General features: G+C 45.0%; 3 protein-coding genes across 4 annotated transcripts in view; 1 reads left to right on the top strand and 2 right to left on the bottom strand.

Annotated features, from left to right (window-relative positions):
* Nucleotides 1–285: 285 nt before the first annotated feature.
* On the bottom strand, nucleotides 286–4,917 carry rasl11a (RAS-like, family 11, member A). Of its 2 annotated transcripts, XR_014554167.1 has the most exons (6): nucleotides 4,523–4,917; nucleotides 3,980–4,036; nucleotides 3,413–3,495; nucleotides 2,442–2,612; nucleotides 1,606–2,086; nucleotides 286–1,199 (listed from the first exon to the last, which is right to left on the bottom strand). XR_014554167.1 is itself a non-coding variant. In XM_083667696.1 (5 exons), the coding sequence occupies exons 1-5, from the start codon at nucleotides 4,671–4,673 to the stop codon at nucleotides 1,787–1,789; spliced, it is 762 nt and encodes a 253-aa protein (XP_083523822.1). In that variant the 5' UTR covers nucleotides 4,674–4,917; the 3' UTR covers nucleotides 286–1,786. The 2 variants fall into 2 exon arrangements, 1 of the variants encoding a protein (XP_083523822.1); XM_083667696.1 differs by having other exon boundaries at nucleotides 286–2,086.
* An 848-nt stretch (nucleotides 4,918–5,765) lies between these two features.
* Nucleotides 5,766–17,906, top strand: usp12b (ubiquitin specific peptidase 12b). Its single transcript, XM_083675010.1, has 9 exons — nucleotides 5,766–5,902; nucleotides 7,373–7,453; nucleotides 8,014–8,227; nucleotides 9,650–9,912; nucleotides 10,125–10,201; nucleotides 10,312–10,395; nucleotides 11,398–11,595; nucleotides 11,769–11,847; nucleotides 13,229–17,906. The coding sequence occupies exons 1-9, from the start codon at nucleotides 5,855–5,857 to the stop codon at nucleotides 13,328–13,330; spliced, it is 1,146 nt and encodes a 381-aa protein (XP_083531136.1). The 5' UTR covers nucleotides 5,766–5,854; the 3' UTR covers nucleotides 13,331–17,906.
* arhgap36 (Rho GTPase activating protein 36) overlaps nucleotides 17,901–23,668 on the bottom strand; it is a 37,791-nt gene continuing 32,023 nt past the window's right edge. Inside the window, 6 exon segments of the mRNA XM_083675000.1 lie at nucleotides 17,901–21,271; nucleotides 21,463–21,665; nucleotides 21,997–22,085; nucleotides 22,187–22,366; nucleotides 23,112–23,257; nucleotides 23,528–23,668. The exon segment at nucleotides 23,528–23,668 is cut by the window's right edge and continues 10 nt beyond it. Coding sequence (XP_083531126.1) covers nucleotides 20,943–21,271; nucleotides 21,463–21,665; nucleotides 21,997–22,085; nucleotides 22,187–22,366; nucleotides 23,112–23,257; nucleotides 23,528–23,668 — 1,088 coding nt within the window. The 3' untranslated portion in view covers nucleotides 17,901–20,942.

Raw genomic sequence — 23,668 nt, 5'->3', positions numbered from 1 at the left:
CTGTTGGTGTGTGACATTTCTGTAAGACAACTGTTGTGATGACGACCGTTGGAATGAGGGCATTTGGGTCAGTAGCATACAGGAAGAAGGTCTTTATGTGGGCTGTGGTGAGTGTGTGTGTGTGTGTGTGTGTGTGTGTGTGTGAGAGGGAGACTGTGTGTGTGTGTGTGTGTGTGTGTGTGCGTGTGCCTGTACTGTATACGTGGGGGGTTCAAGACAGGAAGAGGAGGAAATTGGAATTAAAACAGCTGAAGAATGTCAATTCCAAAACTAAAAGACTTCACACAAGATCAAGTATTTTAATGAACATCAAACATCAAACATAAGCATAGTGACTCAACCACCACTGTGAGATGAATCCTCTTACTAGCTTTGAAAGGTCAAAGGTCATCGGTTGGGGTCATGGGGAGAGGGGTGGGGGTGCAATGACCAGTAAAACTTTTTCAGAAGAATTTGTTGTTATTGGAGTGCTGTGCTCTAGGCGTCATTGTGTGTAGAGAGAGAGAATGAGTGTTTGTGTGAATGTTTGTGTGTATGTGTCCATGCATGTGTGTCCATGCATGCAAACGTGTGTGTGTGCGTGCGCAAGTGTGGGTGTGTGTGTGCGCGTGCATGTGTGTGTGTGTGTGGAGATCCGGGGGAGTCTGGGAGAACGAGGCACTCCCTAACCTCTGGTGTGTGTTAAAGAACCCTGACACAGCAGAAAGAGGTGAAAGGTCATGAGAATTGAGATTCAAGAGTCTCTTCCTCTGCAGCTGTAGAGAAAACACAGCCAGCATCATACTGGCTCCTATAGGCACAGATCTAGGATCAGGTTACCCTCCCCAGATCCTACACTTAACCGTAAAGGGGAAAAACAAGACACTGACCTCAGATCTGCGTCTAGGGGGAAGTTAATCCTATTCCTACATCCCTCAGACATGGAGCATCCAGGACATTATGGGCCGGTTTCCCGGGAACAGATTAAGTAAATAACATTTTCACTAGAAAACCTCAATTGAAGATACAGGTCTTAGACATCGGATAAATCTGTGTCCGGGAAACCAGCCCTGTGTGTTTCAGTGCAGGATTAAGTTACCTCTAAGCACTGGTGTGTGGTCAGTGCTGCTATTTCCTCTCAGGGTGGTTGGGTTGGGGTTGGGGTAGGGTAAGCTGATCCTAGATCTGTGGTCAGGGGCTCACCAGGGTAGAGGAATGTTCTAGGGGAACAGAGCTTGTTTAGATTCATACAAACCAGGATGTAGCGGTGGTGTAGGCAGCTTGGTGGGTTCAGCAATGACATTTAATTAGCCATAGCCCTTCCATGTTTTCATATAGGAAATACTGTTGGTACCCTACTTCTTCTTTAGGTACAGTACATTTTCAGGTTACATTCGTTTATTCAAATTCTTCAACATTGAGAAGGCAAGTAGAAGACTGCAGAAGACAGCAATCTTAGAGTAGCCTACAGTTAGTTTATTAGTCCTGTCAGTCTCTATATCTGTGCGCGGCTTGTTCAGTGTCCTCAGTCACCAATGGTTGGATCAGCAGACAGACTTGTGACATCACAAGACACCACATGCCACTAAGGACCTTCATAAATACCAGTCTCAGGCCCTTACTTACCCCTCTGTTCCATTCCAGTCCACAGAAATGGTTCTCAATGTTCCACTCCATGGAATATAGAACTGTCTATCTCAAAATTCCATTCTGCTCCACAGAAATAGTCTTTCCTTTACTATTCTTTCCCCAATGATGACAGCAGAGTTGGCTTCATTCCGGAATCGAAACTCCTTCTCCCTCAGCATCACAGTGTGGTCGAAGACTTGACCTTGGACGAGAGGACTTGCCGGAACCTTCTCTTCAGCTCCTGCATATTGGGGGACTTGGGTCTGGCCAGGTGAAGCCCCCCCCTCCTCTTCTCCCCGTTGCCCCCTCCCAGTGCACGGCTGACCTCCTGACAGAGGTGGAGGAAGGCCGCGTGTACCCCCTCGTGGTTCTCCCGCGCTGATGCCTCAAAGTACGCCCCACCAAGCGAGGCCGCCAAAGTTTCGCCCTCGTCTGAGGGCACCTGGCGGGCCCGGAGAAGGTCGCTCTTGTTGCCCACCTAAGATGAGACAGGGAGGGATTAGACAAATATTATGATCTGTTAAAGAGATTACCCCCCAGCCAGCCCCCTCTCAGAGTCCCTACTCTCTCTGTGTTTGTAGATCTGAAGGAATCAGATAGGTGTCAGCAATATGGCAGGACCTCTTCTTACCTCCCCTAAGCCTAAGCTAGATAGCAAGGTGAAGCCCATCATCTCCAGATAGTCACACCTATCTGATTCCTTCATATTAACAAACACAGAAGTAGGAGTAAAATAGAGGTAAAGTAGTAGTAAAGTAAAGTAGCAAAGTGGTACAACATCCTGGTAAAATAAAGGTCAGATAAGCAAATGAATAAAAGCGTTCTGTCCCCACCAGTATGACAGGGATGTTCCCTGCGGGGTGTATGCGGCGGACATGCTGGTAGAGAGGCTGGATGGTGCGGTAGCTGCTGTGGTCAGTGATGGAGAAGACCAGGACGTAACCATCAGCCCAGTAGATAGACCTGTTGATCTGCTCCTGGCAGTACAGACCCTCTGCATCGTCCTGGGGGAGGAGGGGGGGGACAAAGAGAGAGAGAGACAGGAGGGGGACAAAAAGTGGGGGAGGGGGTAGAGAGAGAGAGCGAGAGAGAGAGAAAAAGAGAGACAAAGCAAGAGAGAGTGGGGGAGAGAGACAAAGAGAGAGAGAGAGGGAGGGGGGAGAGAGAGAGAGAGAAAGAGAGAGAGAGAAAAAGGAGGACAATGTTCCTGCTGTGTCATAAAGGTTAGTGTTCAGGGTCACTCAACCACAATAGAAACAATATGACAAGCAGACATAAACATTTGTGCAGGAGTAATTATCATCATTCACATGGAAGATGATGCTTATATAGTCATTACAACACTGATAACTTCCAAAATAGCTACAAATACGATGGTGCAATTTTGGCATATATAAAAACGGATACAATTCTTCAGATTGAAAAAATTATGTAACGTTGTTCTTCCAATTAGGAGTTGAGTTTAATGAGAGGAAGTGATGTAGGTGCTTTCCTCCCTGCGATACTTATGGGTATTATGAGATTAATATGTGCCGGTCAACACACCCTCTTTATCTCAGAGAGGCTTTATAGTTTGTTTACGAGTCTAAACCTTTGAACTGTTCCTTTCAAAGTCAATGTAGACTCCTTGGGGCAGACACACGAAAACCAATGAGTAAACCAACAAGATGAGAAGAAATAATGAGGCTATGCCCTGTTAGGCTTACTGCAACATGATATCTTCTTCTGGTAATGATCAACGGTATTAATGAGGACATGTTTCTCGTGGTTGCATGTCAAGGCTGTAACTAGGGAATTCACCTACCTGGAGAGCAACACACGGTGTGTCCTGCACCTGCAGAGATACCTGTTCTCCATCTAGACTGATCTTCCTGGAATACAGGGCACCTGGGAGAGGACACACAGCAATGACTGTATAATACAACTGCATAAACATGCCCATATAACAGTGGTGGAGGTAGAAATTGAAGGACAGGCTCATTGTAATGCATGGAATGGACTGAAACAAGCTCATTGTAATGCATGGAATGGAATGAGGAATGGTATCAAACACATGTGTTTGATGCCATTCCTTATTCCATACAAATGCATTACACACTTGTTTGATATCATTCCTCATTCTATTCCATGCATTACAATGAGCCTGTCCTCCGATTACTACCTCCACCATCCTCCCCAATCATATAACATCTGTTACCTGGCATGTGCTTGCTTTTAAGCAAGAAAAAGTTAAATGCTGTTTAATTAATGACTAAATGTGAGTTGTTATGATAATATTGCCATGTATTATAGGCTATATTACTATTATATTATAGCCAACAATATGTAATGTTAGTAAATAGACCTATGACTATGAGTGTAAAAAACCTACCTGTATTTGCTTCGTAGTCCCCAATGAACCTCTTAGTCAGGAATCTGACTATTAAAGCTGTGAAAAAAAACAGTCCCCAATGAGAAAAATACTGTACATGCTTTTCATAGTTCAAATAGCCTGCTCCTTAGGTGGCACAGGCCAACATCTCAATATGCTGTCTTGGAATGCGCATGTGTCGCCCCCTGTCGCCCCTTATGTCTCTCTTCAACTGGCAATCCAGACAGACACGGTCCCACGGACATAATTAACTATCGTTGGAATTTAAATTAATGGAAATATTACAGAATTACATTGAAAACGATTCTAAGAATCGCGATAAACCAACCATATGTGATCCTGACACAATAACATGTATTCCAATTGGCTTTTCTCTTAATAATAATGTATGTGATAGCTCATTGATTAATTTAATAATGAATAACATTCATTCAAAGATTTTGAAAAGTAAAACATATTTTTGACTGTTTTCTAATATGATTCAGATGTTCTAAACTTATCAGTGCGCTTTTTCAGCAGTTCTCCAAAGTTAGATCCACATACCTGTTTTCCCGACGTTACTTGCTCCCAAAACTACAATTTTAACGTTTTTGTTGGGCACACAGTCTAGAACGGGATACTCCGGTATTGGAACTAGCAGAAAGTTGCTAGAACCACTATTCATTGTTCTTGGTTGGTCGACAAGAAGACGCATTTAGAGCTCCTTATCAGTTTTGTCTGGGAATGCGCTGTCTTTTCCTTCTCGTTGCCCCAGTCTTACAATATTCCGGAGGGTAAATGTGTCTCGCCCATGATAACAGAAATGATAAACGTCCACTTTACCCCAAACAATTGTCCTTTCTTTATGTAGATCCTCGCTTAGACTGCGCAACTTGACAGAAGAAAGTCAGTTAGTTTATCCCTTAGACGTCCCAATAGTTTTCCTATGAGTTGTATCCTCGTCCCCGTTATTTCTGATAAGCATAAAGCCTACTTCAGAGTTCCAAAATATTCCACAAGCCAAGAAGGTAAACTACAGCCCGCCACTTCCAAACCGCACCAGTGCTTAGTCAGTAAGAGAGGAGCCAGACTATCCGGAGAGTGATGAGAGAGGGGCGTGAATTAACCGCAGAGAGCCGACCCGCTGACCAGGCACAACCCCAAAAGTCATCATCTGGCATTTATAGCCTAATTGTTTAGAGTAAGGAGATCTAATAGATTTATGGCGCATAATAGCATATTTAAAGGTTCATGCCTGTTTATTGTTTTCCCTACAGGGTCATTCCATTGGTAAACATTTGCCAGACTATAATAAACGTATTGAATAACATCCCAATAACATCCCAATTCAAATAGGAAATAGGCCTTGAAAAAGCTCTACTGAGGGGTTTAACATTGAGCTGTTTGTTTGACAGTTTTTACATGCTGTGCCAACTATTACATGTGTGACATTTTGGTAGGCCTATTATAGCCTATAGGCTATAGGCTGTAAGACATTTATTTTAATAATTGGGCTGTTTTGCTTCACTGTGTCCACAATTAGGCAATGTGTGAGCAATCCGCACAGTTCTCTAGGCTATACAACTATTCATTAGCAGTTTATCATGGATTATTATTGATTATTATTATTCTACGCAACGACCTGTCATTATTTTATATTCCAGTCAGTGTACAGAATTGTGCGTGTGTGTTTTAATCTGCGAGCCTCGTTCTCGCCGAGATACGGCCGAGCCCTGAAAGTAGCCTATCAGAAACAGTTCACATTGCGTCGGAGTCGCGCATCGGCGACACTCCCTCATCCCCAAACTGGACGGGCTAAAGGTTTCCCCGGAACTCCAGCCGCAGCGGCTGACACTATTTTAAAATTGGGGTTCGGTCCAATATGGCGGCATACGGATGGAAATACTGATGACAGTCCGAAAGATCGCCTCGATTTGTACGATGGTATGGCATTTTGGTCTACACGTTTGTTGTACACATGTTGTTCTGTCCACTGCGTTTAGCTTGCTAGCATGCTAGCTAGCGATAGCTAACACAGGACATGACAGAGGTTTTCCAGAAAGTTGTTTGGTTAGCCAGCAGCCACCTATAGCTAGCTAGCTACATATACATGTTGAATGCTGTTATCGATTGGTCAGGATTGCATTTACTTGTTTGGTTTGTAAGAACAAAATAACAATAAACATGCTAAGCTAGATGCACGGTCATCTACAGTGTTGTGATTCGTATGGGGCAAAACAACAACATGGGTAGCTAGCTAGCCATGTTTGGCCCTAGTTAGCCCCGAGTCAAGCTAATGTTAGCTAGTTAGCTGACTAGCAATAATGCAAAGTTATGTTTACGTTCTTGCTTGGCTTATCACCCACATTGTCGGCTAGCTGTGCAGTCAGATACATGATGTTTTGATTTGCCTCAAGCTATGTGAACTTCTTATTTAAGGTCATTCACATAGTGCTACGTACTAGCAATCCAAGCTAACAACACATTCATCAGCGTACTAGCTAGCTACTAGTTACAGGGTATGTAATAATGTCAACAGCCAGTTCACTGACTGTATAATTCTAATATTTATGGAGACTCAGAGTAAAAAAATGCTGTCTCTACGGTTTCCATAACATCTCACGGCTCCACATTTCACAGTGACAGTTTAGTGTGCTGTTGTATTTATTTATTTTCGCACGCCTGGCAAAGTGGATGCTTTATCCGTCAGATTAACTTGGGCAGTAATTTATCCCCCCACTGCACATTTCCTACCCAACCCTTATCGCATCGACAGCCGGTCGAGACAGATGTCACTGGGTGCCTTTTAATTTAGAGAGCGCTGGAGCTAAGCTGCTTCTCTCTTACAAGTGCGGGCAGCCCGCTGATCTAAGAGTAGTGAGGCAGGCCCATGCATAGAAGTAACTTATATAGAGACCACCCTCGTCTTCTCTTGTATGTGCTATGTGGGTCTTTCCTGTTGCAAGATATGATTGCATCATCAATATGGGGTTGGTTTCCCAGACCTTGATTAAGGCTTAATCTGTGTCTGGGAAACCGACCATTAGAGTTAAAATCAAGACATATTATGCTGTCTCTTTTTAACCAAATTGATAACATGGACTATGAGGCCCAGAGGGTCATGAGTGCTTTGTGATTATGAAAAAGTGAGTGATCATCCACTCTGTTGTAAGATGATAATGAAGAAAGCCAGACAAGGTACTTGACACCCTGTGAAAGCAGCATGATTGCATAATGATTGTGAAAGATGTGTTACACATTGGAGTCTTCAGAGATTACCCAGGCGTACCACACTCAAGGGTCAAACATGGTGCGAGAGACTAGAGTCTAGTGTACAAGAGAATTAACTCTCTAGCTATCTGATAATGCATTATACTGGATTTATAGCCTCATGTTTCTTTTCTCTACCTCCAGGGCGCCAATGCCTCTGCTTTGGAGAAGGAGATTGGACCAGAACAGTTTCCTGTAAATGAACACTACTTTGGGTTGGTCAATGTAAGTGCCAATACAACAATATAGCACCGAAGCTAAGTGGGATTGAAGCCTTGTTAGTATGAATGTTTAGAATATATTTCCCTATGGGATATGATTGATCTTAATGTGGATAGGATGTGTCCTCACAGCCGTTTATCTCCTAAGTAGGCTATTTCTTTCTTGAAATACTGGTTTTGAATGATCTTCCTTCCATGTCAACCCAAACAACAACACAAGTTATAATTTGTTCTCAAGCATATCACACCTATTTGTACAATATTCTCTTCTCTCGTCCCTCCCTCTCTCCTCCTCTCATTCCTATCCTCCTCTCATTCCTCTCTCTCTTTCTCTCATCTCTCTCTCCTCTCACACTTACCCAACCCCCCTTCCTTTCCTCCAACTCTCATCCTCTCATTCCTCTCTCTCTCTCTCTCCACACCCTCTCTCTCTCTCCACACCCTCTCTCTCTCTCCACACCCTCTCTCTCTCTCCACACCCTCTCTCTCTCTCTCTCTCTCTCTCTCTCTCTCTCTCTCTCTCTTCCTCCCTCCTTCCCTCTCCCCTCATCTCCTCTCCTCTAGTTTGGCAACACCTGCTACTGTAACTCGGTGCTGCAGGCCCTGTACTTCTGCCGTCCGTTCAGAGAGAAGGTGCTGGCCTACAAGGTGCAGCCTCGGAGGAAGGAGTCCCTCCTCACCTGCCTGTCTGACCTGTTCAACAGCATTGCCACCCAGAAGAAGAAAGTAGGAGTCATCCCGCCCAAGAAGTTCATCTCACGCCTGAGGAAGGAGAATGGTGAGAGAGGGTGGTGAGAAGAGGAGGGAGAGTGGTGAGAGAGAGAGGGGGGGGGGGATAGGAGGGAGGGAGGGATGAGGGGAGGGGGAAAGACAGTAGATGAATGGTGTGAGGAAGGGAAAGGGGGGGTGAGGAAGGGGAAGGCGTACCGGATGAGTGGAATGTGATTGAGAGGGAAGAAGAGCTTGGAAGGAGAACAGTGAGAGATGGAATGATTGGGTTAAGTCTGCCGATATGTGCATAGGTTTGTTGGTGGGTTGGGAGGGCGTGGAGGTGTGAGCAGACTTGGCTCCTATGCTGCTCTCTGTAGAAGGGTCCGGAAGGGCTTCATGGCATGTTATATCACATTAGATAGCTGTGAGGGAACCGTGGAAACAAGTGCAGGTACACTGACTGAGAAGTGTATGTACTGAGCACATGTCATACCTGGAGGTAACACACCTGGAGGTAACACACCTGGAGGAAACACAATGTGCTTCACAGAAAAAGAAATGAAGGCAGAAAAGACAATATCATTAAAAAGACAACGAGACAAGACATTATAGGATTAAAATATAGCGTGCATGGAGGTTCAAACAGTAAAGGCATGTGAGGACTGTAGAGACTAATGCATGGTCAACTAAAACCTCAAATGCAATAAAAGACCAGGAAGACTACAAATATAATAAGAAACAATAGGATGGAATACAACACTAAAGGACCATAAAACACCCTAAAAGTTAAAAAGGTATGTCTTAAGATCATGTGCACATTTTCGTCTGCGTCTTGCAAAAACATAACGTGTCAGTCTGCAGCTAACATCCCTCTGGAGTGAGTCATGCTACTGACGAAGCATAATAGGATCAAAAGTATAGCAGCCATGGGAGTTCAAACTGTAAAAGCAGAGAACAAGTGAGGATTGTATCTAATGAATGGTACATAATACAAGCTCAAATGCAATAGAAATAACGTTGGATTACATTTAATTAGATTCATTTCATGGCATGCAGGAGGCTGAATTATTTAACACAATAAGGTGATTTCACAGTGCAGTTTTTCACAGAAGAAGAAGAGGAGGCAGACGAGAGTCATTCCAGAGGGGTGCTAGCTACAGACTGAAATGTTGTCTTCCATGGTGTGCTTAAAGAACTGAATGACTAAAAAGCTAAACACACCCTAAGTAAAAGCAAGGCTAAAAAGGCATGTTTTAACCCTCAGGTTATATGGGAAGCTGTTGTATGAAAATGAAAAACTGCCTCTCCATGCCTCTTGGTCCTTGGCTTCGAAGCAGTTAAAAAGCCTGGCCCTTAAAGGGTTGTCTGTCATGTGTTGCAGTGCGCGAAGACTCTTCCTTTATCACTTCTCCCCCCTCTTTTCTCCTCTTGCCTCTCTTTTCTCCTCTTGCCTCTCTTTTCTCCTCTTGCCTCTCTTTTCTCCCCCCAGAGTTGTTTGACAACTACATGCAGCAGGATGCTCACGAGTTCCTCAACTACCTCCTCAACACCATCGCAGACCTCCTGCAGGAGGAGAAGAGTCAGGAGAGACAGCAGAATGGAAAACTGGTGCAGAACGGAGGAGGGGGGGGCGGAGGGGGGAGCAGCGGCACAGCAGAGGGGGACGAGGGGGAGAAGACCCAGCAGACCTGGGTCCACGAGATCTTCCAGGGCACGCTCACCAACGAGACGCGCTGCCTCAACTGTGAAGCTGTAAGTCAGAGGAGACCCTTAATGGAGATCTGTGCCCATTGGAAATGACTGGTTGACGGGTTGCAAGGATCCAGAATGGATTATATGATTCAATTCAAAATGAGTTGGGAGAGGAAGGGAAGATCCAAGATCCAATGTCCCATACGAGTTTCCTTGAACTGTAATCTGTTTGAATGCAAATGAATGTACTCCGTTTTGTCACGTTTGTGCAGGTGAGCAGTAAAGACGAGGACTTCCTGGATCTGTCTGTGGACGTGGAACAGAACACCTCCATCACCCACTGTCTCAGGTACACACACACACACACACACACTTGCAAATCTGCATCACTCATGCTTCACACCTGTTTGGCACACAACATGGAGATATTGTGTCTGTGTTTATTTATTTCATCAACAGGGGTTTCAGCAACACAGAAACACTATGTAGTGAATACAAGTACTACTGTGAGCAGTGTCGGAGCAAACAGGAGGCCCAGAAAAGGTGAGTTAGTACTGTTTAAAATATGACATGATTGGACAGGGATGATGTCACCTCTTTTTTTTGCTTGGCTTGCTTTTTGGGGGTCTATGGTTCAGTGTTAGTTCATATTGTTTGTATTGTATCTATTATTTATGGTTTAGTATTGTTCTTGTTGTAAAGCACTTTGAGATAATTGTCTTTGTAAAAAGCGCTATACAAATAGTGTGATTTAATGCTGGTCACAGATGTAAAACACTACACAATTAGCTAGTGAGGGTGTCACAGATGTTAAAGAGTACACAAACGGACAGGTGATGATGTCGCAGATGTAAAACATTGCGTGATTGATCAGAGAGGATGTCACAGATGACGACGATGATGATGACTGTGAAGCCTGGTTCCCAGACCTGTCCCTGGCTGTTCGCTGTCAGTCAGACATGACAAGGACAGGGTATTCCAGTTGGCTAAAGCAGAAACAGACCTGGCGAAGAGCCACCAGCAGGCCAACACATGGTCATATTCAGCACCCGTTCAAAACACTGATGTCGCTATAGCAACAGGTCCCTGTTGTTGTTTTTTAGAGCACTGCATTATGGTTCCTGCTGAGTGGTGAGAAGCAGAGCCTCTGCCTTCTGAGTGCAAGCAACTCTGTAGGATAAACTGGAGCCATGGGCCAGAGCTAGGGCTGTTGTCTTTTAAGTGCACTTGATAATGTCCATTAGTGTGAGAGGCCTAAGAGCCTGAGCTTCCTAAAGGGGTAGTAGGGGTGGAGGGGGTGCGATGGAAAACCTTTATCAGAGTTTAACCCGACCCCCTTCAAAATCCATTTGAGTCTCTTTTTTAGTAATTAACCATTAACCCCCCCCTTCTTTCTCCTACCTTCTTTCTCCTACCTTCTTTCTCTCCTACCCTTCCCTCTGTCCTGTGCTCTCTTACCTCTCCTTTTCCCCACGATTTCTCCTCTCCTTCCCTGTCTCCTACCCTAACCTCTCCCCTCCCCTCTCCTGCCGCTTTCCACCTCAGGATGCGTGTGAAGAAGTTACCCATGATCTTGGCGCTGCACCTGAAGCGTTTTAAGTACATGGACCAGCTACACCGCTACACCAAGCTATCCTATCGTGTCGTCTTCCCCCTGGAGCTCCGCCTCTTCAACACCTCCGGAGACGCCACCAATCCCGACCGCATGTACGACCTGGTCGCCGTGGTCGTCCACTGTGGCAGGTACGGTGTGTGTGTATCAGTGTGTCTGTGTGTGTATCAGTGTGTCTGTGTGTGTGTCTGCCTTTCTGTATGTTTCTCTCTCTCTCCCACTTTCTCCTCTCTTTCTCTCTCTTGCCATCTGTGTCTCTTCTCTCTCAATCTGAACGATGTCTTTCTTTTTATTCTCTCTTCAGTGGTCCAAATCGTGGTCATTACATCACCATAGTGAAGAGCCATGGCTTCTGGCTGCTGTTCGATGATGACATAGTAGAGGTAAGAAACGTTGCTTGACCTTCAAGGGCCTTTTCCTCAATCGTTAGGAACTTGATTCCTCCGTCCTCCACTCACACCCTTCTCAAAAAGCATTGGAGGAGAATATCTTAAGTGGTGGAACCTGGATCGTCTCTTCCAATGTGTTTCGTGGAGGATGGAGAAGAGGACGGGAGGAATTGAGTTTGTAATAGTTGGGAAAAGGGCTTATATCTTCAGTGAGGAGTGTGAGCCAGTGGCTTGACAGCAGCACAGACATAAAGTCCTTTGGCTTTGTATAGAATGACACCCTACTCAGCGTGATCCATGTGGTGCACTGCTCGTTTTTGACCAGAGCCAATTCCACTCACAACGTTCTGAGGCTCATCATCAGGCATTCTGGCTGCATTCCTGTGGATCACACTCCCAGTGTAGTGTCTGGAATTCCATCCTCCTGGCCGGGCGACACAGATACCTCGGGCTACTGTGAATAATGAGGAATTTTTCATGAATAAGAGATTAGGGAAAGACTGGAGACTTGGGAGGGGGGGGTGGTACACCTGCTTTAGATTAGCTACTACAATCAGCCTGGCATGGAAGGGCTAGGATGTCTGGGTGTGGTGTGTGTGGGGGGGGGGGCTCTCTCCTTTTGCTCTCTCTCTCTCTCTCTCTCTCCCCCCCTATATGATAACACCAATCTGCTTCTCATACATCTGCTTGTCATGAGAATGCAATGAAAACATGGTGTAGTATAGGCCAGCTCAGTATCAAATACTTTCGCCTCTGTTAAAGTACTCTGCATCTGTTGAACCACTTGAGGTACAGATATCAGTGTGGTTCTGGGTAGTGGCCACACAGTAGTGCTCCTTCTGGCACAGCCTCTGTGCTGGGTAGGGTAGAGAAGAGGCTGGGTATGTTATTTTAGCATTTTAGAGGCCCTGCTTTTTCCATTCAGGGTAGATGTTCTTCCCCAAAGCCTGTCTTTAACATTAAGTGGGGAAACATCAAACTGATCACAGGTCAGTATCTGGGGTGTTATTTATGACTCATCTTTTTCCACTACTGTGGGAAAGTGTCCCATCCTGACATCTGGTGCAGGCAGAGACAGAAACTGGCTGAGCACGGGAGTTTCCATTGAGCTGGAATAGTAGTCATGATTCTGATGCGGTGAAGATTCCTCCAGTTTCTCTTTCTCTCTCTCTCGCTCTTTCTCTTTCTTCCCCCCCTCTGAGGTTGTGTAGATTCCTCGAGTTCCATTATTTTATTTATTTTTTGGATTTTAGAAAATGTGGACAGAGAGATAGTGGAAGACAAGAAGAGCACCTAACAACCAAGATACACCTGTCTAGAAAAAACATTCACCCTACCTTCATCTTAATTCTCCTATTTTTCTCCTTGTTCACAGAAAATCGACGCCCAGGCAATCGAGGAGTTCTACGGCTTGACTTCGGACATTTCTAAGAACTCAGAGTCTGGCTATATCCTGTTCTACCAGTCCAGGGACTGAAGCAGCCAATAGGAAAGGCCAAACGGGATTGTGACTGTCAGGGGGAGGGGCTTGGGCTGCCACAGGCTCGCCCCCGCCCGTTAAATTATTAACATGCTTTTCTGCAGAGCTTTGCACTGGAGCGCCGATGGGGCCGGAATGATGGCCAAGCAACCGATCAGCTGGACAGGATACTTCATCAATACAGTCATCACAGAAGTGCAGCAGGCATTTAAATGCCTCTTCCTCCTCCCCACCACCACCACCATCATCATCATCCTTCTCCTCCTTTTTTGGTTTGAGTACAGTTTAGAACATGTAGTGCTAGCTCTCCGCTAACACAGTGTTAGCGCCTGTCAAGGTGTTGTGCCAGTCTTGGTGTTGCAACACCTTTGGTGTCGGTGCCATCAGTGGCTTTGCTGTCGTATTCGGTGCCACTGCAGAGATGCTTATTAACATGGTCTCTGAAGGGTTTCAAAGAAGAGTCCACCTGCCAAGGTTGCGATTCAGGATGTTCACTTTACATTCTTGCCAGTTATTTTCAGTTTGGGGGTTAGGTGGGGGGTGGGGTTTGGTCATTTAGTGGTGTTGTAACACCTTAAGGTCTGATAGCTACACATCTATCCCACCTGTTACAGTAGACACACACACACACACACACACACAGACACGTTTACTCTTCTCCCCTCCCCTCCCATCAACAACGGCAACCCATACCGTCACACACTACAAACACCTTCCAATCAGAAATGTATGTTATGTGGATCTCGTCAGTAACTGAGTTCCAAGCTAAGTGTCATTGCCTACATTTCAAATGACAGCCTACTCCTCCACATATATAGGGCACTACTTTTGGCCAGAGCACTATGTAGGGATTAGGGTGCCGTTTGGGATTTGGCCATCGTCTGTATGTTGTTTGTAATGCAGTATATAAACTGTAGCTATATCCACCTGCTGCACTATTGTGCCGTCACCTAGCAACCCCCCAGCCTAATCCTAACCCCAAGTAGACGGCCATTTTGTGTTTTTTGTTTAGTTTTCTTCTTTTGAACGCACAAATAACCAAACACAGATGTTGTTTGGGTGGTAAATTGAGTATGTGCTACACTGCCAGGGGGAAAAGTCACTCTTGTTGGAACGGAGGGAGCATATTAAAAGGCTCTTACCTCTGAGGTGTTTATGTTTTGTTAGAGTGGCCTAGGATGGGTTTAGTGTTAAGTGAATGTATAAGTCAGTCTGCCACGGAAATATACAGTAAAGGGCACCTCTTGGCCCATACATACCATGATAACTAGCTTCTCTCTCAATAGACTAGTAGGGCTGCCTTTCCTCGCCTCCTTTTCTTCATGAGAGAGAGAGAGAGAGAGAGACTTTCACTATTCAAGTATAGCCTATCTGATATACATGCTGCTTGTTGTAGATTTAACATTAACTAAAATGAATGAACATACAAGGTGGATGTTGGTGAGGAAGGACTCATTGATATTAGATTGTGTTGTTACTCGTCTGAGGAGCTTCAGAGGGGTGAGAGAGTTCTCATCCTTAATGATTGAACTTCAGTTGAAGCCTAACTACCTAGTACACTCCAAGCTCTGGGTTTACACTCCATCTGTCTTTCTATCTATCCCTGCACTCACTGTGTATGCATGTGTGTGTGTGTGCACAGTGGTTTGACCTCTTGCCCGCCGGGTCATTTGGGGTTGATGACTGGCAGACAGCCACATGGCTAGAGGTTATGCTCGGTCATGTGAGATGATGTGTTTGGAGTGAGAAAACAAGCACACACACACACACAGCAGGGTGTTGTTCTGTAGGAAAATGTTCTGGAATACAAAGCTTAAACAAGCATTCTCATTGGCCAAGTGCAGTTTGTATACCTCTACTTTTCAAAACATTTTCTAACCTATGATTGATGAAAGCAACATTGTGCTTATAGATCTAGAACAAGTTGTTCTATCTCTATGATTGTGCATGCCTTCCAGGTATCATCTCTCACTGGTCCTGTTATTTCACTTCAGAGCAGATAAAGGAAAGGAGACACAGAGAGGAAGCCACTTTAAACTATTGGAATGCACCGCTGTCTGTCTGTCCATCTGTCTGTGTGGAGTTCAAAGGTCATTTAGCTACTGGTTCTTGTTCTTCACAGGACAACCCTGTAAAGCAGTCGTTAATCGTCCTGGTCCCAGAGAACTACAGGGTGAGCAGGCTTTAGCTCCAGCCAAGACCTAACACACCTGATTCCACTAATTGATCTCCAGAGCTGTGCATTAGTGTAATGAGGTGTGTTATGTTAGCTTGACTGGTTGCTTGTCTGTCTTTGCATCAGCCAACTACTTAACTGTAGTCATTGACTACTAAACTGTCCAAAATGATTACATGCGCCTCAGTCAACTCATTGACCTTCCACCAGTGCATAGATGAGTCCAATCTGGGGTGTGAGTGCTAGGCTGGAACTTGCTTGCTGCATTCAAGTGCTCTTCAGAAATAGAAAACTCTGAACTTTCCACTATATGAAACTCGTGCTACTTTGAGATCAAGGAGTTTCCTCACTCAGAGCTATCTCCAAATCAACCAATAGGGTGCGTTTTCGGGAGCTCCCCGGGAGATTGACGCCAGAATGTTCTGAGTTTCCAAGGAGCACTTGAATGAACGTTAAAGCCTCCTTACCCTGTGGTTGTCCAGGACCAGGTCTAGTGACCACTCCTATAAAGTGTGTCCGCTCTCCTCGCTTCCTTCTCCAACTCATTAGAGGAGAATGTCTAAGGCCAGGAACCTTAGATCATAGAGCATATGTATTTTAAAATCTCAGCTTACATCTTCTCCACCAATGCAATTTGAGAAGGAAGGAGGATGGGAGAGAATAGAGGACAAACTATTGGGACGGAGCCCCTCCTGTGTGGATTGACGTCCTCTCAGACCTCCATAGACTGTGGTAGAGAGGTGGCAAAGAGACAAAAAAAAGTGTGGGAGCCCATAATAAAAAAAACAAGGGTATTTTTTATTTAAATATTATTATTATTATGAATGTTATGTTAACTTTTTCTTAGATGTTCACTTTTTTTTTTTAAATATATATTTTACTAATTTAGTCTACCATTCTTGTGTAGGCAGCTGAGAGAGGGGGTTGTTTGGTTTTATTGGGGTGAAAGATGGATATTGATTTGTACATAGGACAGATGTTATTATTGGAGTCTAAATAATTGCTTGCTTGATAATAATCGGAGGTAATGATTGGCAATGTTATCAGGCCCCTTATGAATAAATAAACCCTCCCATGAAGAAGAGAGATGAAGACATTTATGAATAATTATGACAGCCCATATGCACTGTTTGGAGTAACTCATTGTGAATTTGCATTTATCTTTGGTCATTTTCCTCCTCCTGGTCAAAATGGTGTATAACATTTTGGGAGGGTAAATTCCATTTTGATACATGTCAATTGAACTTGACATGCAACACTTCTCCACTGACGTCCACTTCACTTCAATTCTAAAGTCGCCAAGAATGTGTAAAGTGATTGATTGCATTAAAGTTGAAGTGCACTTTTGAGAGTGAATGTGCCAGTAAGGTGTGAAACATTAGAACTGTCTCAAGCTCCTATACAGTCTACAAGAACCCCTCACATCCCTCCCCCGCTGTGGTAACCCCATCCCTCACCCGCTGTGGTAACCCCATCCCTCACCCGCTGTGGTAACCCCATCCCTCACCCGCTGTGGGAACCCCATGTACAATGGAGGTCAATGTATTGGACTATTGAAAAGGAACACTAAATGGTGTTAACAATTATCATATGATATTTATGAAAAAGGTGTCTGTATATTTCTGGTATACAAGTACAGACTTTGATGTAAATAAACACCGTCCTGTCCAGCAGGCGGGTAGAAATGATGGGTGGGTGAAATTAGTTTACTTTGCATTCAAGTGCTCCTTGGTAATAGAAAACAAGGACTTTTCCGACTGCAACTTTTGTTACTTTGACATTCCTGAGTTTCCTGCTAGGGGTTTTCTCAGAATTAACCTATAGGGAACCATGCTAAGTCCTATGCTAAATCTTGGTGGGAAGCTCAGAGTTTCCGAGGAGCACTTGAAGGAAGCATCAGTATGTAAAAGCAGGGTTGTGGGCTTGTGAGGAGTTGCTGTATGTATATACTGGGGTCCACAGAGGTCACTGGGTGCAGTGAAGTCTGGAATGGTTGAAACTTGTTTTTGGTCTCCAAACTATCTCCAATAAATAAAAAAACAACTGGTTTAAGATGGAACTATCTCTACCTTTGTCTTTATCTCTTACTGCGTGTATGTGTCACAGATTTGTTAATAGAATGTTTGCTTGCCTTCCCTAGGTTTACCGCATCTTGAATGACTCACACTGTAGCATTGTTATCCAGTCATTTATGTTCCGGAACACTGCATACTTCCACAAATATAACTGACATTTCCCCAGCAGTATTGGAGATAATTTTTAATGAAAACAAGATTGTGCTAGCTCTCCAAAGCAACAGTATAAATCAGAACCATGTTTGTTTTGTGTTTAGAAATCCATTATTTTCCCCTCAAAGGTATTGTTTTGTGTCCCGGTAGATTCAATAAAAGATGACAGACGAACAAACAATTGTACATTTAATTGCTTTCAGGTGTGATACATTGCCAAGAAACAAGACCAACTGTAAGAAAAAAAATAACCATGCTTCAAAGTATACTACACCTTGAAGGGACCACTTGTTTACAAAGTGTAGAAAAGTATCAGCAAAACAAAATATATCTCTATCTCTCTATAAGATATATCTAGAAGGGTATACGATTTATGCTGGAGGATCTCCATACAATGTACAGCAACCACCTCATGAGATGGCTGTTATCAATACCAGCTCATGGAAATGTGAGAGTTCTGAAACATACAAGATAGACACACTCATACATACATATACTGCATATACTGTACAAAAGAGAGAGAAAATACTGACTTGCAGGAAGACTACCACCGCTAGAACTTCTATCTATGTGTCCAAGTATCTCTATGTGGGTTGGAGAGAACATTCACCAGACTGAACCATCATCAGTTCTTTGGTTCTATGGAACATGTGGGCTTTGTTTTGAAAGGCTCTATTTCCCATCTTTTAATTAGAAGAACCCTGTAAAGTTCGAGTCAGCAGACAGGGTGTATGTACAGAGGATGAGTCGTATGGTATAGGGCTCCCTCTTGTGGCCAAGGAAGAGGCATTGTAGGTAGTAATAGTATGAAAGGCTGTAGTAATAGTATGGTAGTTAGAGAGGAACCCGCACGCACCCACGCATGCACACATGCGCACCGTCACAACTGTTACAACCCTGTATTTGCTTCATTCAGAAAGGACTAGAAACATTACCACAGTGGAAAAAGACTGCATACCCAGTGCTCAAGTATCTCTCTCAGAGCAGAATCCTCCACTGGTTGAGAAAAGATACTATCACAGCAACCACTGTTTAAAACCACACCTCTTCAACCTCCCCAGAGTGTGTATATGCTGTATATAGCAGAAGCGTGGTCCATGTATATAACACAGCTCCTCTGTAAAAGAGCATGGTTTACAATAGCCAGTGGTGTATTTACAGTATGCTGTCATGGCTAGTCATCAGCTGTATGATACACAATTCAGTCAGAGTTCAGAGGTGACGGTGTAGATGATACAGGCGGATGTGTTGTCTGACTGACTGTTGTTTGGCTGACTGTCTGTTCGAGAGAGAGACCGTGGGAAAAAACAATAATATACAGTGCATTCGGAAAGTATTCAAACCCCTTCACTTTTTCCACATTTTGTTATGTTACAGCCTTATTCTAACACACAATACCCCATAATGACAAAGCAAAAACAGTTTTTTAGAAATTGTTGCTAATTTATTAAAAATAAAAAACTGAAATATCACATTTACATAAGTATTCAGACTTTGCTATGACACTCGAAATTGAGCTCAGATGCATCCTATTTCCATTGATCATCTGTGAGATGTTTCTACAACTTGATTGGACATGATTTGGAAAGGCACACACCTGTCTATATAAGGTACCACAGTTCACAGTGCATGTCAGAGCAAAAGCTAAGCCATGAGGTCGAAGGAATTGTCTGTAGACCTCTGAGACAGGATTGTGTTGAGGCACAGATCTGGGGAAGGGTTCAACAAAATGTCTGCAGCATTGAAGGTCCCCAAAAACACAGTGGCCCCCATTATTCTTAAAAGAAAGAAGTTTGGAACCACCAAGACTCTTCCTAGAGCTGGCCGGCCGGCTAAACTGAGCAATAGGGGAAGAAGGGCCATGGTCAGGGAGTTGCCCAAGAACCCAATGGTCACTCTGACAGAGCTCCAGAGTTCCTCTGTGGAGATGGGAGAACCTTCCAGAAAGACAACCATCTCTGCAGCACTCCACCAATCAGGCCTTTATGGTAGTGGCCACTCCTCAGTAAAAAGCACATGACAGCCCGCTTGGAGTTTGCCAAAAGGCACCTAAAGGACTCTCAGACCATGAGAAACAAGATTCTCTGGTCTGATGAAACAAAGATTGTACTCTTTGGCCTGAATCCCAAGTGTCACATCTGGAGGAAACCAGGCACCACTCATCACCTGGCCAATACCATCCCTACGGTGAAGCATGGTGGTGGCAGCATCATGCTGTGAGGATGTTTTTCAGTGGCAGCGACTGGGAGACTAGTCAGGATCGAGGGAAAGATGAATGGAGCAGTACAGAGAGATCATTGATGAAAACCTGCTCCAGAGCGCTCAGGACCTCAGACTGGGGTGAAGGTTCACCTTCCAACAGGACAACGACCGTAAGTACACAGGAATGGCTTCAGGACAAGTCTCTGAATGTCCTTGAGTGGCCCAGCCAGAGCCCGGACTTGAACCCAATCTAACATCTCTGGAGAGACCTGAAAATAGCTGTGCACTGACGCTCCCCATCCAACCTGAGAGAGCTTGAGACGATCTGCAGAGAAGAATGGGAGAAACTCCCCACATACAGGTGTGCCAAGCTTGTATTGTCATACCCAAGAAAACTTAAGGCTATAATCGCTGCCAAAGGTGCTTCAACAAAGTACTGAGTAAAGGGTCTGAATACTTATGTAAATGTGATATTTACATTTTTAATAAATTAGCAACAATTCCTAAAAACCTGTTTTCACTTTGTCATTATTGGGTGTTGTGTGTAGATTGATGAGGAAAAATCTATATTTAATCCATTTTAGAATAAGGCTGTATAATAATATATTATACATAACATAATGCGGAAAAAGTGAAGGGGTCTGAATACTTTCCAAATGCACTGTAATAATAGTAATATAGTGACTATAGTGCCTATATAAATACTTGATAATGAAAGTCCCATGCAGAAAGTAGTTTACAACACAATGTGTGTGTGTGTGTGTGTGTGTGTGTGTGTGTGTGTCTCTCTGTCTGTCTGTCTGTGTGTTTTTGCAGTCCTATTCTAGTCTGCATTCATGTCATTGTATATACAGTCTGTATATGTGTGGGTGTGTGCGCGCATGCTTGTGTGTTTGTGCTTGAATGAATGTACACATATTCACCTCAATTTCTACTACGGGGTTCTCCATGGTCCAACCAACACACTCTCACCCCCATGCCCACACCAACACTCCACCCAGGGTCATACCATAGTCTCTGACCCTGAGCCCTTCCCAGTGAAGAAGTCCCAGAAGTTGGAGGTGGGGGAGGGTTTGCTGTCCTCCTGGGGCGTCTGGCGCACCCATATGCTGTTGTCCGCCGCGCCCCCCAGACTGGAGCAGGAGGCAGCCCCCAGGGCGAAGGTCAGAGCCTCCCCGAGCGGACCCCTCCTCTCCTGGGTGTCGCGGTCCTCTGGGAGGGGGTGTGGGTGGGTTCTGGAGGAGGGGGAGGGCTGGGCCAGACTCATCAGATTGTGGTGGGAGTGGAACTGTCTTATCTGGCCTATGGACTTGGCTGGGGCCTCCGAGGAACCTGATGGGAGAGATGGAGATCAACGTTATTACAGTGTTATTGACTGAAGAAAGGCTATTGCACACCTGAGGTAATCCACAGTCTTGCTATAATGACAGAAATGGGACCCCATCAATATCAGTGACCCGTAGTTCCTATACTGCTAAGGGTGTAATGACAGAAACGCGACAGTGGAGAGATCAGTGACGTACGTTTCCTGCTGCTGTTGAGATGCAGCATGTTGAGGAAGACCTCGCTGCTGAGGCTGCCATCCCCAGGACCGTCGGAGGGGAAGAGGGGTGAGGGGAGCTCCAGGGGAGACAGGCTACCGCTGGACGCCCCCACAGAGTCCAGAGACGCCCCAGTGTCCCTACGTCCCCCCGAGTCTACGGTCTCTACTGTCATGTGGCAACTGCTGTGGGGGGGGGAACGTTTAGATTAACTTTCATGAAGGCTTAGGCAAAAAAAAAAAAATGCCTATGGATAAGGCTCATAGTTGCTGTATGTATTGTTTGTTGTAGGTACTATGTGCAGACTCATCCATGCTATATTGTTGCCTGTACTGACATGGCTGTCTTAACTGCCTCTTGGAGATCAATAACGTTGTATTGAACTGAATTGAATACCCAAATAAAGTGTCACAAAATTCGTATATGTTGTGTTATTTCTTAATGGAATGAGGGAGGGTCTGTTGATAAAGAGCCTTTCAGTTCTTTATACAGTTATACAGTTATACTCATGGATACCTGAGTTTCCTGCGGAGGAGGTAGTCGATGATGTCAGGGTCCGTCTGGATCAGACTCATCAGCACCTCCTGCTGGAGCTCTGCAGACACCTGACAGAGGGGAGCACAGGACGGTTACACACACACACACACACACACACACACACACACACACACACACACACACACACACACATACACACTGTACATACTGTGAACAGTCTTCTATAGTTCTGTATGAGGAGCAGGGTGACACTGATGATGGCGTTGCTGTCCTCTATGCCCATGGCATGGGGACTCAGGTCCTTGCTGTCCCCTGCCCCGTCCCCCTGGAGCAGGTTAGGGCCAAAGATCACCGCCAGGTTGGCTGCTGTCATCTTGTTACCTGGGAACTAGAGGGAGAGAGGAGAGGGGAGGGGGGGACGGTGGACGGTGACTACAGTGATGATTGAACTGATAGATCCTGTAAATGAGACAGAGAGTGTGTGTGTGTGTGTGTGTGTGTGTGTGTGTGTGTGTGTGTGTGTGTGTGAGAGAGAGAGAGAGAGAGAGAGAGAGAGAGAAAGAGAGAGTGAGAGAGAGAGAAAGAGAGAGTGAGAGAGAGAGAGAGAAAGAGAGAGTGAGAGAGAGAGAAAGAGAGAGAGAGAGAGAGAGAAAGAGAGAGTGAGAGAGAGAGAGAGAGAGAGAGAGAGAGAGAGAGAGAGAGAGAAAGACAGAGTGAGAGAGAGAGAGAGAGAGAAAGAGAGAGTGAGAGAGTGAGAGAGAGAGAAAGAGGTAGCGGTAGAGGAGAAGACAGACAGAGACAGAGATCAGCACACATTGAGATAAAAGAGGAAGAGCTAACCACAAATCCATGATGTTCTCTTCTCTTGAGTGAGAGAGAGAGAGAGTGATGAATTGACAGATAAGTGGATGGATGGATATACTGGAAAAAGATAGAAGATGGACAAAACAAGAGATAAAGAGAAGGTAGGGATATACTGTAAAGTATGTAAACAGAAGGAAAGGTCAAGTGTATAGAGTAATGTAGAATAGGTTGAGGATACGACATACACACACACACACACACACACACACACACACACACATACAGACACACACACACACACACACACACACACACACAGACACACTGACCTCCTGGTGTGGTGAGGTGGAGTCCTGAGCGTGGCTCTGGACGGTGTGCAGCAAGGTGAGGAGGCGGAGGAGGGTGTCACAGTTGCAGGGAGGCAGCAGGTACAGCAGCTGCTGGAGGTACTGGAGCTGCTCTGCCCCTTTCAACTCTATAACACAGCAGTGAGAGAGGGGGGGGGATAAACAGCTGTATATACTGCATACAGTGTACACACACACACACACACACACACACACACACACACACACACACACACACACACACACACTCTCACCAACTGGTCTCGACAGGCAGAATAAGAGTTAGAGTGTGTGAGTGTACGTGCGTGCGTGCGTGCCTGTTTTTGTGTGTGTGTGTGTGTGTGTGTGTGTGTGTGTGTGTGTGTGTGTGTGTGTGTGTGTGTTGTTTTTCTTCTTACGGTTAGCGTGTAGGAAGGCTGCGTAGAGTTCCTGGGGCAGTAGTGGGTCAGGCATGTCCCTGAGGAACTCTTTGAGCAGCGCCGCCACATCATGAACGCTGTGTTCGTCATCCAGAGGCACATCTGTCCCCATGTCAAAGT

Source organism: Argentina silus, assembly GCF_951799395.1.
Source record: "Argentina silus genome assembly, chromosome: 1".
Taxonomy (NCBI): Eukaryota; Metazoa; Chordata; class Actinopteri; order Argentiniformes; family Argentinidae; genus Argentina; species Argentina silus.
This window is presented reverse-complemented; position numbering and strand designations above follow the sequence as displayed.